Below are 13,626 nucleotides of genomic sequence, written 5' to 3'. Positions count from 1 at the left end.
AAAGAGCACAACACAAAGTCAGCCAACCCAATCTCCATATAAATGTTCCAAATGTCACTTCCATTTTTTAAGATAAGCACATCATTTGCCTACCGTTGACTGCCCCAAACATGCACTTCAAATAGACACTCTTCTCTTCCTATCTTCTCCCTTATAAGGCCAGGTGTCTATAAAGAAAGTCTCTCTTCTTGTGTAGCCAATTTACTCTCTTTATTTTTTAAAATTTTCTTTGGAGGCTTTCAGGCTTTCTCTTATAATGAAAGCCAAGGGCTGGTGGTTATCTTAGGGGACAAGAAACCATATTATGAACTGGAACTTTTTTTAATGTTTTATTTATTTTTGAGAGAGAGAGACAGAGAAAGAAAGAGCATGTGAGAATATGAGAGGGGCAGAGAGAGAGGGAGACAAGAGGATCCCAAGCGAGCCCTGCACTGACAGCAGAGAGCCGGATGCGGGGCTTGAACTCATGAACTGGAAGATCATGACCTGGGCCGAAGTAGGACACTTATCTAATGGAGCCACCCAGGTGCTCCATGAAAGTGAACACTATTTCAAAACAAGAGGAACTTCAGTTGAGAGTTAATGAAATGGATATGGAAAGGTAATAGAGAAAGCTTACTCCATTGTGATCATCACTGACAAATATTGACACATGAAGGGTACTAATCTAAATGGGCTAAGTACCACATCAAGCCTTCCAACAGTCAATATACTATAACCTATATTAACCATTTTATTCACAATGCTCACAATTTACATTATTTGATCACTGGTATCCCAATTAGAGGGTCAGCACAAGACAATGTGATGATAATTAAAAGAATGAATGAATTCCTAAAATTCAGGTGTAGTCAAGACTGGCTGGAAACATCAAAATTCTATTAGGCCACCAACGCCATTAAACCACAACGAGAGAGATAACTAGATATTATATGCCCCCTGAAAGTAATATACACCACCAGCCATGATGTACTTTTACCAAAAAATTTAAATCTGAATCAGATCAAATCTCTAGATCTGATTACCAATTTATAGAAAATACAGGAGACAAACGAACATGTTAACACTACAAGCATACAGTCAGCAAAATCCAGATTGTGGGAAACTATAGTACAAACAATCCTGTTTTTCAACAAATAAGATGCAGAGGAAAAAAGTGAAGAGGAAACTATAGATTAAGAGGGTCTTAAGGTACATATGAACCAATGCAGACCTTATGTGAATCCTAATTTAAATAAAACTGTAAAAAAAAAAAATCTATGAACCATCAGGGAAATTTAAACACTATTGAATATTTTATAATTTTAAGGAGTAAGTGTTCAATTTTTAGGTGTGATAAAGAGATTGTGATTGTTTTTATTACATTCCCATTTTTTAGATATACATATTGAAATATTGACAAACAAAAGTATGTTATATCTGAGGCTGGATGTAAAATAATCCAGTATATTGGGGATAAGGAGAAAAGGACCTATAAATGAAATAAGATTGGCCATGAGTTGATGTTTTTAACTTTGGTTTTTTCATTTTGTTTTTGTTTTTTGAGTCAGGGAGAGGGGCCGAGAGAGGGAGAAAGAATCCCAAGCAGGCCATGGAGTCCGATGCGGGGCTCGAACCCACAAAACATGAGATCATGACCTGAGCTGAAACCAAGAGCCAGACGCTTAACCAACTGAACCACTCAGATGCCCTGAGTTGATAAGTTTTGGGAATTCATTTATACTATTCTCTTTACCTTTATATTTTATATTTTGAAATAATCTATAATAAAAAAGGTTTTTTTTAATGTTTACTTATTTTTGAGAGAGACAGAGACACAGCATGAGCAGGGGAGGGGCAGAGAGTGAGGGAGACACAGATTCCAAAGCAGGCTCCAAGCTGTCAGCACAGAGCCTAACATGGGGTTTGAACTCACAAACCATGAGACCATGACCTGGGCTGAAGTCATACGCTTTACTGAGCCACCCGGTTGCCCCAATTAAAAAGCTCTCTAAAAAATAAAAAGAAAGTGGGTCATTAGACCAAAAATTCACATGTAACAGCCAAGTTGTATACTATATATATCACAGATGAATATTCAGAGCATGGCAATATAAAATGCCTTCCCAAAATTGCATTTAAATATAATTCCAAAAGATTGCCAGAGTATGACAATGTTTAAGATACTAGGTACAAAATCTTTTCTAAATTTTTACACAAATCCATCCCATAACTACAATGTACTACAATATTCATTAGAAGCCACATGCAGATCAATTTTCAATATTAAGAACTAAGGATTCAGTTTTCCAATTAAATTGACTCACGAAATGAATATAAACTCATCATTGCCTGATAAAACTTCAAGCCCCCCAAATTTACTCAAACTGTTTACAATCTAAAATCTAAGATTTAAGGGGTGCCTGGCTAGCTCAGTTGATATAGCGAGCAACTCTTGATCTCCAGATTGTGAGTTTGAGCCCCACAATGGGTGCAGAGATTACTTAAAAAATAGATATATACACAATGGAATATTACTAAGCGATCAAAAAGAATGAAATCTTGCCATTTGCAACAATGTGGATGGAACTAGAATGTATTGTGGTAAGAGAAAATAAGTCAGAGAAAAATAAATATCACATGATTTCACTCATATGTGGAATTTAAGAAACAAAACAGATGAACATAGGGGAAGGGAAGGAAAAATAAGATAAATACAGAGAGGGAGACAAATCATAAGAGACTCTAAAATATAGAGAACAGGGGCTCCTAGGTGGCTCAGTCAGTTAAGTGTCAAACTTTGGGTGAGGTCATGATCTCATGGTCTGTGAGTTTGAGCCCCGCATCAGGCTCTGTGCTGACAGCTCAGAGCCTGGATCCTGCTTCAGATTCTGTGTCTCCTTCTCTCTCTTTCTCTCTGTCTCTCCCTGCCCCTCCCCCATTCGCACTCTATGTCTCTCCCAAAAATAAATAAACATTAAAAAAATTTTTGTTAATAAAAAATATAATACAGAGAACAAACTGAGGGTTGCTGGAGGGGTATTGGGTCAGGGGATGGGCTAAATGGGTGATGGGCATTAAGGAGGACACTTGTTGGTATGAACACTGGGTGTTATATGTAAGTGATGACTCACTAAATTCTACTCCTGAAACCATTATTACACTATATGTTAAAAAACTAACTTGGATTTAAATTTTTAAAAAAATAGAATTTTAAAACAATAAAAATAAAATAAATAAAATCTAAGATTTAAAAAACAAGTTTTTACATTACATTTCAGGGGCGTCTGGGTGGCTCAGACAGTAAAGTGTCTGGCTCTTGATTTTGGCTCAGGTCATGATCTCACCATGGTGAGACGGAGCCCCAGGTCAGGCTCATACAGGGTGTGAATACAGCCTGCTTAAGATTCTCTCTCCTTCTCTCTCTGCCCCTCTCTCACTATACACACCCGCTCTCTTTCACTCTCAATAAATAAATAAATAAATGCTTCAAAAGCAGGGGAGGGGGGAATCCCCAACACATCCCCTGCCCCAAGTTAACAAACTTAGTTAGCAATCCAAACGAGGTTTCAATTCCTTGCCCTATATAAAATTCTGGGTCAAGATCACTAATCTGGATTTATTATTACTCTGTTAAAACATAAAGATATATTAAAGGTCTCAAACTTCCACTTTTCACCATCTTTAAGTAGAAATGTGTGAATCCACAAGCATAGATGAAAATAATCACAAATACGGATGAATAAAATACCCCAAACCCAGAATGCTAAAATAGAAAATCACTAGGTAGCCAATTTCCTATTATAAATGATAATAGGAACCAGCTATCCTGGAGAGCATTCCCCAAATTCTAGTTCATTTCTAAAAATGTATCAATTGCTAAGTAACAAGTAACAAGAAGTACAGAGTCAAGCACCGAGTAGAGATTCAACAAATGAATGTGAAAGAATAAATGGCAAAAGAAATTGTTTATTGGTACTAACCTCCCTACTACTGCTCCCCTAAGGCTGCCAGTGCTAACGAGTGGGAAATAGGCCAAACCAGAACTGGGAAATAAAATAATCTCAACTAGCTAATCAGCTCTTCAGTAATAGGAATATAACCTTTGGGGTCCAGTATCACATTTAATATTCTAAAATATTCTTAACTCATAAATAATGAAACCATTTTCATTATTTTGAACTAGCCAAAAGCTAGCTTTTTAGGAGTCTTCTCACATATTTTGGGTCCTAATTCACAGAATCATATTGATGGCAAATCTAGTTTTTTACTTCCAAAAATCAACAGAAAGATTAACTTAAGTTATCCTTAATATGAAAAAACTTCATATAATCTCCACAAAAGCCCTCAAAAACATCCTTCTATTGAAACTGTTCTTTAACGGTTATATATGACCAAATCCAACAGTTTTTGCTTTTGTTTTTTGTTGTTGTTGTTGTTTTGTTTTGTTTTGGTCTTCTTCTCAATTTCCTTTCACATTATTCACCATCCATTCCTTGAAACTACTCAATATCACCGTGCTTTCTTGGTTCTCCTCTGTATTAGTTTCCTATTGCTGGTGTAACAAATTACTACAAATTTAGTAGCTTCGGGGCACCTGAGTGGCTCTGCTGGTTAAGCATCCAACTTCAAGTCATGATCTCATGACTGGTGGGTTCAAGCCCTTTGTGGGGCTCTGTGCTGACAGCTCAGAGCCTGGAGCCTGCTTTGGATTCTGTGTCTCCTTCTCTCTCTGCCCCTCCCCCATGCATGCTCTGTCTCTCTCTGTCTCTCAAAAATGAACAAACGTTAAAAAAATATTTTTTTAATTTAGTAGCTTAAAACAGTACATATTTATTATCTTACAGACCTGCAGATCAGAAGTCTGAACTCAGTCTCACTGGGCTAAAATCAAGTTTTCAGCAGGGCTAACTCCTTCTTGAGACTCTGAGGGGAGGCTCCATTTCCTTGCCTTTTTCAGAGGCTGCCTGCATTCCTTGGCTCACAGACCCTTCCTCAAATCACTCCAGTCTCTTGCTTCTATCATCACATCTACTACTGACTCTGATCTCCTGCCTGCCTCCCTCCTATAAAGACCCTTGTGATTATATTGGACTCACCTGGATAATCCAAAATAATCTTCCCATTTCAAGACCCTAAACTTAATCACATCTACAAAGTCCCTTTGCCATACAAGGTAACATATTTACAGGTTATGGGGATTAGGATATAGACATCTTTGAGGGGACATTAGTCAGCCTACCACACACTCCTATGGCTCTAATTGGAACTCTGCATCCTCTGCCTACCACCTAATTGTGTTTTTTGTTCTTCTCTTTTATATTTTCTCCTCTTGTCTTCCACACTCACTGCTTCGACTCTCACCTTTATGCTAATATCCAACTCTCTCATTTTAAATATGAGGAGACTGGACCCTATATAGGGAGGTGATGACTAGTCTTGAATCACGGATACAGTATTTCTACTTGGATGTCCTCAGAGCTCCTTGGTCCACAACTATACTAACTCCTATATCCATCTGAATAACAAAATTCTTTCAGACTCACAGGCTAGAACTGTATTATTCTTTCCTTTCTCATCTCCATCCTCTCTGCTGGTTCTTTCTTTCAAGTTTATTTATTTATTTTGGAGGGGGAAGGGGCAGAGAGAGAAAGAGAGAGAGAGAGAGAGAGAGAGAGAGAGAGAGAGAGAGAGAGAGAGAGAATCCAAGCAGGTTTCGTGCTATCAGCGCAGAGCCCGACATGGGACTTGAACTCACGAACTCTGAGACCATGACCTGAACCAAAACCAAGAGTCGGATGCTTAACCAACTGACCCACCCAGGTGCTCCTCAGCTGGTTCTTTCATCTGTGTCCTTCCATTCATTCTGAAATCCAAATGCAGCTTCATATTCCTTAATGCTGCTTTGGTTGGGTTAACTCCCCTGCTCAAACCCACAAAAGTCTTCTGCTAAGGACTCCATCAAGCATTCTTGGTCTGGTGTTTGATACTCAAAGTCCTCTAGGATGTTATCCTCACCCCTTCCCTAACTCTCCAAATGCATCCATTTGGACCCTGCTGTGTCCCCTCTGCCTGCACACCAGATTTACTCCTATTTCTCTGCCCACACTGCTGCACCATCATGGACTGCCTTCCTTTGTCCCTCCACTTAGGAGTGCATCTTTGCCTGTTATCATAGAAATTATCACTCTAAAACTAATTGTTTATTTATTTATCTATCTATCTATCTATCTATCTATCTATCTATCTCCAAACCAGGCTCTGAGTTCCTTGAGGGCAGAAACTATACCTATCTATCAACAAACATACACTTTAGCATACAGACAATCTGCTATTGGGTATTCAATATTAGCTACAAATTAACAATCTAATAAAATCTCTCACAAGGAAGATAATACAGTAAACCATATCCAAATGATGATATATTATTCAAACATCAAAAACTTTACTTTCAAAGAATATTTAATGATACAGGAAAACAATTACAAGGAAAATTAAGTGAAAAAACCAGGAGACAATGTATGATACCAACTTTGTAAAGACGTTCTTACACACATACATATAAACTCAATATAATGTTAAAAAAGAAATCTGAAAGGAATATACTAAAATGTTAATAGTATATTAACTATTGGAGATATATATTGGAGATATACTCCAAGTAGCCTGATTTTAAATCACTTTCAATTTTTTTTATAATTTCATTTCCTAAATTTTTTTTTTTTAAAGAATTTTTTTTCAACGTTTTTAATTTATTTTTGGGACAGAGAGAGACAGAGCATGAACGGGGGAGGGGCAGAGGCAGAGGGAGACACAGAATCGGAAACAGGCTCCAGGCTCCGAGCCATCAGCCCAGAGCCTGACGCGGGGCTCGAACTCACAGACCGCGAGATCGTGACCTGGCTGAAGTCGGACGCTTAACCGACTGCGCCACCCAGGCGCCCCTCATTTCCTAAATTTTTTAAGAATGAGAGGCAATTTAGTCCAGTAAGAGGCAACATATAGTTAAGAACACGGACTCTACAGTCAGACTGCCTGGGCTCAAATAAATTCTAGCTCTGCCATTTACTATCTGTGTGACCATGGGCAGTGTCTCAGTTTCCCCATCTCTGTAAAATCCAGACAATAATACTAATAATAATACCTTACTCATGAGCTGTTTTAAGTATTACACACAAGTTCATATATTAAAAGAACTTGGAAGCGTCCTTGGCTCAGAGTAAATACCACATAAATGGGCGTTACAATAACTACTACTAACTACTACAGCTCCTGTTACTACTATTATTACTACAGTCATTAAAACTGACTTATCACTACGTAACTATTAGAAAGAGCTTAAATAAAAAGATAATACCAAGTACAGGAAGGATGAAGCAACTGGAACTCATACATTGCTAGTTGGAATGCAAAATGGTAAAGCCACTTAAGAAGTCTGGCAGTTTCTTTTAAAGTTCATTGCCACATGACTCAGTTATCCCCCTGCTAGGAATTTAACCAAAGTGAAATGAAACATATCCACACAAAAATGTGAATGCAAATGCTTCTAGCAGTTTTACTCATTATTACCCAAAACTGGAAATAATCCAAATGTCCTTCAACTGGTGAATGGATACACAAACTATAGTACTTCCATATATATGCTGGACTACCACTCAGCAATAAAGACCACTGGGCTACCGACACATGCAACAAAATGGATGGATGTCAATGCGTTCTAGCAAATGAAAGCAGCCAGATTCAAAAGGCTTCATGCTGTATGATTCATCTATATGGCACTGTGGTTATGGGAACAGAACATGGATGAATGACTGCCATGGGCTGGGGGTGGGAGGAGGAGTTGGCTACGAGGAGCACAAAGAAATCTTGGGGATAACAATAATCCTCTATATCTTGACTGCGGCGGTGGTTACACAACTGCATGTATTTGTCACAATTCACAGAACTCTACATGTAAAAAAGGTGAATTATACTGTATATACTGTATATATCCTTTAATTTAAAAAAATACTTAAAAATAAAAATAAGCAAGCAATGACCTAATTTTAATTTACCAACGAAACTTGTCCAACCTTCTACCTTTAGCAGAATTATGCTTAAACTACACACACTGACAGCTTACCTATTTAAAAATACCCACAGAGAAGACTCTATAAGCCCAAATGATAGCATATAGCTACTCTACAAGATGGATTTTAAGATCGGGGCAACAAAAACTTGGCTAGGAAATGAATAAAAGTCACTTACATCTGTACTCAAACCAAACCAAAACAAAACAACATGGAAAAATACCCCACCATAAAAATAAGCCTATTTTTCAAATCTGGCTCTGAGGTCCACTATGGCATGGAAACTTGGGACTAATACTCATAAGGCAAGGGGCCAGGTGCCCAACATAGCCTGATGCATCATATCAACCAATCTGAAGAGTAAATGACTCAGGATGACTATTCTAGATCCACAATAATGAAGCAGCCAATAAGATTTCCTTAATCCCATATTGCCTTGGGTCCTGACACTAAGCAAAATTCAATATATAGGGTAAGGCAAAGTCATTTCACAGATGGAACTATAAGTGAAATAAGTAATAAACCTGGAATAAAAGAGAAACGGTTAAAGGGTGCTGGGTGACTCAGTCAGTTAAGCGTCCAACTTCACCTCGGGTCATGATCTCATAGTTCACGAGTTCGAGCCCCATGTCAGGCCCTGTGCTGACAGCTCAGAGCCTGGAGTCTGCTTTGGATTCTATGTCTCCTTCTCTCTTTGCCCCTCTCCCCCTTGTGCTCTGTCTCTCTCTGTCTCTCAAAAATAAATGTAAAAAAAAAAAAAAAAAAAAAAGAGAGAGAGAGAGAGAGAAAGGTTAAGAATACAAGTTTTAGGGGCGCCTGGGTGGCTTGGTCTGTTAAGCGTACGACTTCGGCTCAGGTCACGATCTCGCGGTCCATGAGTTCGAGCCCCGCGTCGGGCTCTGTGCGGACAGCTCAGAGCCTGGAGCCTGTTTCAGATTCTGTGTCTCCCTCTCTCTGTGACCCTCCCCCGTTCATGCTCTGTCTCTCTCTGTCTCAAAAATAAATAAACGTTAAAAAAAAAAAAATTTTTTTTAAGAATACAAGTTTTAGGGACACTGACTGGGTCAGTCCATACAGCACGTGACCCTTGATCCTGAGGTCATGGGTTCAAGCCCCACATTGGGCATAGAGATTATTTTATTTATTTTTTGTTTTTTGTTTAAGTTTATTTATTTGAGAGAGAGAGAGGGAGAGCACGTGGGATAGGAGGAGAGAGTGAGAGAGAGAATCCCAAGCAGGCACTGTCAGTAAAAAGCCCAACGTGTGGCTCAACCTCATGAACTGTGAGATGGTGACCTGAGCCGAAATCAAGTGTCAGACACTTACCTGACTGAGCCACCCAGGCACCCCTTATTTTATTTTCTTTCAAAGTTTATTTATTTATTTTGAGAAAGAGAGAGCTCAAGCAAGGGAGGGGCAGAAAGAGGGAGAAAATCCCAAGCAGGCTTCACATGGTCTGTGCAGAGTCCGATGCAGAGCTCAAACCCACGAACTGTGAGATCATGACCTAAGCCAAAGTCGGACACTTGACTGAGCCACCAAGGCGGCCCGAGATTACTTTAAAACACACACACACACACACAGACACACACACACACGTTTTATTTCACCATACCTATTGGCACACATACATACTATTTTATACTGAATTGAACACATTATCATCTTAGTCTTCTGCTTAACCCTGTCTCACTCTGAATATAAATTGTTCTGCCTTTCCTCCTTCCCTTCTCATCTGTTTCTATCTCCACCTTTCTTCCCGAGAAGTAGATATTTTTAATCTCCCTGAAGCTACAGGTCAGATTGGGGCAGCTCTAGAATAACAGAAAACACTAGGAGTTGAATTCCAGTCTGGGATGACTCTGAGGGTCCAAACTCGGACTCTGAGACCATTACAAAACCAACCTGAGTTTCTGAGTCAAGTATAGACTCATTCTGGTCTCTATGTGGACTGACATTAGCATCCACTACACCCAACACAGATATAAGTCCCAATAAACTATATTTTGAAGAAATAAGCAGGCATTCATTCTAACAAATCCCAGAAAATCTTTCTGAAAACAAGCACCTGTCTCTTACAGCAGCCCAACAAGATGGCAGATACAGTTTTAAGAGCTTATATCTAGACTTAGAGCACCCAAGATCATAACACTAAGGATACAAAGATAGGTGATAATAATCAACCTTGCAAAATAAATAAATAAAAATAAATTTCAAGAAGTACCACTGCGCACAAAATTATTAACCCACACTTCATGCCCTATAATGTATATAAATAAATGAAATGGGAATTCCTCTGGGAGCAAAGAAATGCTTTCAAGGGTTATCTGATCAGATTAAAGCCTTTTTCATTGGTCGCCCTGGGATACTAAGAACATATACAATTTATTCACCCAAGCTTAGTTAGTCTGTATAAGTCCCCAAGACTTTCATAAGAGAAGGTCTAACCTTTGAGCTATTTCTTACCTCAGTCTATTTCAAGTATTATTAATAGGCCCCCTGGAGCTTATCATTGACTCAAGCACCTCGTGGCCTCAGCAAAGGCTGCCAAGAAAGAAAGGTCTCTAAGTCAAAAGTAGCATCAAGGCACCACAACCTGAAGTGTAAATCACCTACTTGTGACCTTGTGGGGAAAGGAGAAAAGTCAACCACCAGTATCATCTGGGGGTTTCTTCCAACATGCCAAGATGGTAATTCACAGTTGGTCAAGAGGCCATGGCCAAACAAAAGGGAGAAAGAAAGCAATTATCCTGATAATTCATATCGTGCATATATAACAGGTGGATATTTTAAATAATTCAGATAATTGTACCACTCTCCATTTCACAGAAGGACAGAGTCACAGAGTCACAGAATCAGTTGTTCAGCTACTGGCAGCTCCAGTCTCACATTTTGAATATAACCTTTTATACCTTAAGAGTTCTTCAGATCATGGAGAAACATACTGTCACTCTATGGAAACTAACTTGAGAAAGAGTTCCTGAGCCAATAAAGGCCCCTTGTCTTGGTTCAAACAAAGAGATTGTTTCTCAACATAAGATTTATTTGGCCTCAAATCTTCGAGCAGTTTAGTCTTTAGCTGAATTTGTCTATTATTGAGTAAACCTATACAAGTCAACTCATTGCCAGCCCTATAAACAGGGAGGAATGCCAATATTACATATGCAGGTGTTTTAAAAAACAGAACCAAGCACGACTCAGAGCTGTCATCTCCTTCCTCTCCTATTTCAAAGGATTACTGAATGTGAAGAGCATACTAAGTGAGAGAAGTTGTACTTCACAATCTGGGATGGTTGGTAAGATAGAAGGAAAGGCACCAACAAGGTCAGCCTCAGGAGAAGGGAACAGAAAAGTGGTCACCTTGTATGAGAAGGAGACCTACCAGAGTGACGTCAAAGTAGGTGCTTTTCTCGGGGCATTATTAAAATGTGTATGGTAAGGACCAGGTTCAGAGAGCAGAGTCATCTTAGAAGAAACAGGGCTACTGCGTTACACTAAGAAAAATACTTTGATAGAATCATGATTCAATAAAGGAACACAGGGACCAGAAAACTGGATTCTATTTCTCTATCATCTATAAACCCATGAAATGGTTCCTTCCAGAATCTAGATCTCAACCTCCTAAATAAAAATTCACCTTCTCAAAGAGTTCGGAAACTTAAAATAATGAATATGGTCCCCTTAGCATATATCTTATTTATACTCAGCTTCTTATTAGGTGATATATAAAGCTCTGGAATTTAAGTCTGAAAAATCCATGCCTGAGGGTAACTTCTCTCCTTCCTAATCTTGCACAAGTAACAATTTTCTGAGCTTCAGATTCCTCATCTGTAAAACGGGAATTACAACACTACTTGCCACACCTACTTCAAGAATCACTGCTGAGATTCATATAGGGGAGAGACATATGAAAGAATTTTTAAACAGCAAAGGACCACACAAATGTTGGTTGCTACCTTAGGTGGGGCACTGTTATAGCAGGAAAATAAAACAGATACAAATAGGATGAAAAGAAGTTTCCTCCATCTGACAGAGAAGGGTTGTAAACACAGTGAGGAATAATTTTAAGCTATTGGCTGATACATTCAGTGAAGTGGTAGGACCCAAAACGGAATTATTATTTAGAAGTGGGTTCTCATGCCAACACGTTGACTTTGCACACACAGCAGAAAAAGAGAAATAAGAAAGACTAAGAGTGGGTGTCCAGCTCTCAGCTCACCAAAGTAACTGATGAAGTTCCATTTGGGGAGGGAGAGTGGAGTTAGTTCTGACAGTCAGTATATATTGAACGTTACTGCATAAGTAAGAAAATTGTTGCATAAGATGAGAGAAGTAAAAGTCTCATTACTAAGCACAGCATTGTTAAGTTATCCGCAATCCACGTACTATAGCTATAGATAGGGCAAATGATTTCTATAGAAAGCTTTAAGCAAAAAGAAAGGAAAAAGGCTATTCCACAAGTATCAAACAAACATAAGTGATTCAGTAGGTTGGTTCTCCATAGGAAGCTCTTAGGGAGGTAATGCTCCTAAGACGACGCCTACGACAATGAGGTCAGGGGTGTTCTAGGAGGCTGTAGGAGACACAAACTGTTTCTGAATCATTACAAACCAGCAAAACAAGAGGTGTGGTTCCAGAAGATCTGCTTGCCTCAACCCAATACAGGGCTTTGCTCTCTGAGTGATCGAAGATATCTATCATAGGGTCACACAAACGGAAAACTGAATTTTCTGTGAAGGCATCAGACAAATGACGTTGACTATGCTTATACGAGTGCCGCGGTGTCCAGGCACACCAACCAGACTGAGTGAAGAAGACTAATCTATAGGGATAACACCGGAGACCAAATCATCAGTAACCATGACAACTCAAGTAGGTGGAGGGAAATACAAACACTGACCAGGCAGCTGGGTGACACTATTCCTTCAGGTAGAGACCCCGGAGTCTGAAAAAGACTTGATTAGTGGAGGAAGCTGGCCAAGAATGAAACCGACTAGCCCCAAAGGACCATGCGGGAGGGCTCGGCGGTGACACTAACACTCTCTCCATGGGCAGCCCACAGGGGTCACAGGTTCATCGGTAGGAGACTGGACGCCCATAAAGCCGAAAAAGGAGTTACCTGGTGCAGGGCTGTCAAACCGTCCACGTTGACCGTGTTGATGTCTGCACCTCTTGCCAGAAGCTTTTTCACCTCGTCGGTGTCCCCGCTAGAGCAAGCGGCCAGGAAGACAGCACCGTCCTCGAAGCGGACTCTTGGGCTCCCGCGACGAGTCTGCGCCTGCCGCCCGGTGCCTCGTCGCTCCGCGGGTTCCTGCTCTGTCAGCGAGCCCCGCCAGCGCCGAAGCTGCTCAGCCCGCCGCATTCGCGCCGACTCCGCCCGCTTCCCGCCTAGGTGCTCCAATTCTGCCATTGCTCCGGCCTCAGCAGCCGCTGCTGAAACTACCACCACTGGATTGCTATTGCTGCCCCAGTTGCCGCTGCCGCTTCTCTCCGAGCGCTTCAGCCGGGAGCAGAAGGCGGAGACCCCCGCACCGCCATCTTTACTCCTCCCGCCACTAGCACCGCCCGCACGCTCCCT

General features: G+C 40.1%; 1 protein-coding gene across 8 annotated transcripts in view; it reads right to left on the bottom strand.

Annotated features, from left to right (window-relative positions):
- The window catches only part of PPP1R12B (protein phosphatase 1 regulatory subunit 12B), a 221,391-nt gene extending 207,765 nt beyond the window's left edge, over positions 1–13,626 (bottom strand). For 3 of the 8 annotated variants that reach the window (XM_058700771.1, XM_058700777.1, XM_058700775.1), the window contains exon 1: positions 13,168–13,624. In XM_058700771.1, coding sequence (XP_058556754.1) covers positions 13,168–13,458 — 291 coding nt within the window. In that variant the 5' untranslated portion in view covers positions 13,459–13,624. Of the gene's footprint in view, positions 1–13,167 lie in introns of all 8 variants that reach the window. The other 5 variants (XM_058700772.1, XM_058700773.1, XR_009254074.1 and 2 more) reach the window with 4 other exon arrangements.

Source organism: Neofelis nebulosa, chromosome 15 (assembly GCF_028018385.1).
Source record: "Neofelis nebulosa isolate mNeoNeb1 chromosome 15, mNeoNeb1.pri, whole genome shotgun sequence".
Classification (NCBI taxonomy): domain Eukaryota; kingdom Metazoa; phylum Chordata; class Mammalia; order Carnivora; family Felidae; genus Neofelis; species Neofelis nebulosa.
This window is presented reverse-complemented; position numbering and strand designations above follow the sequence as displayed.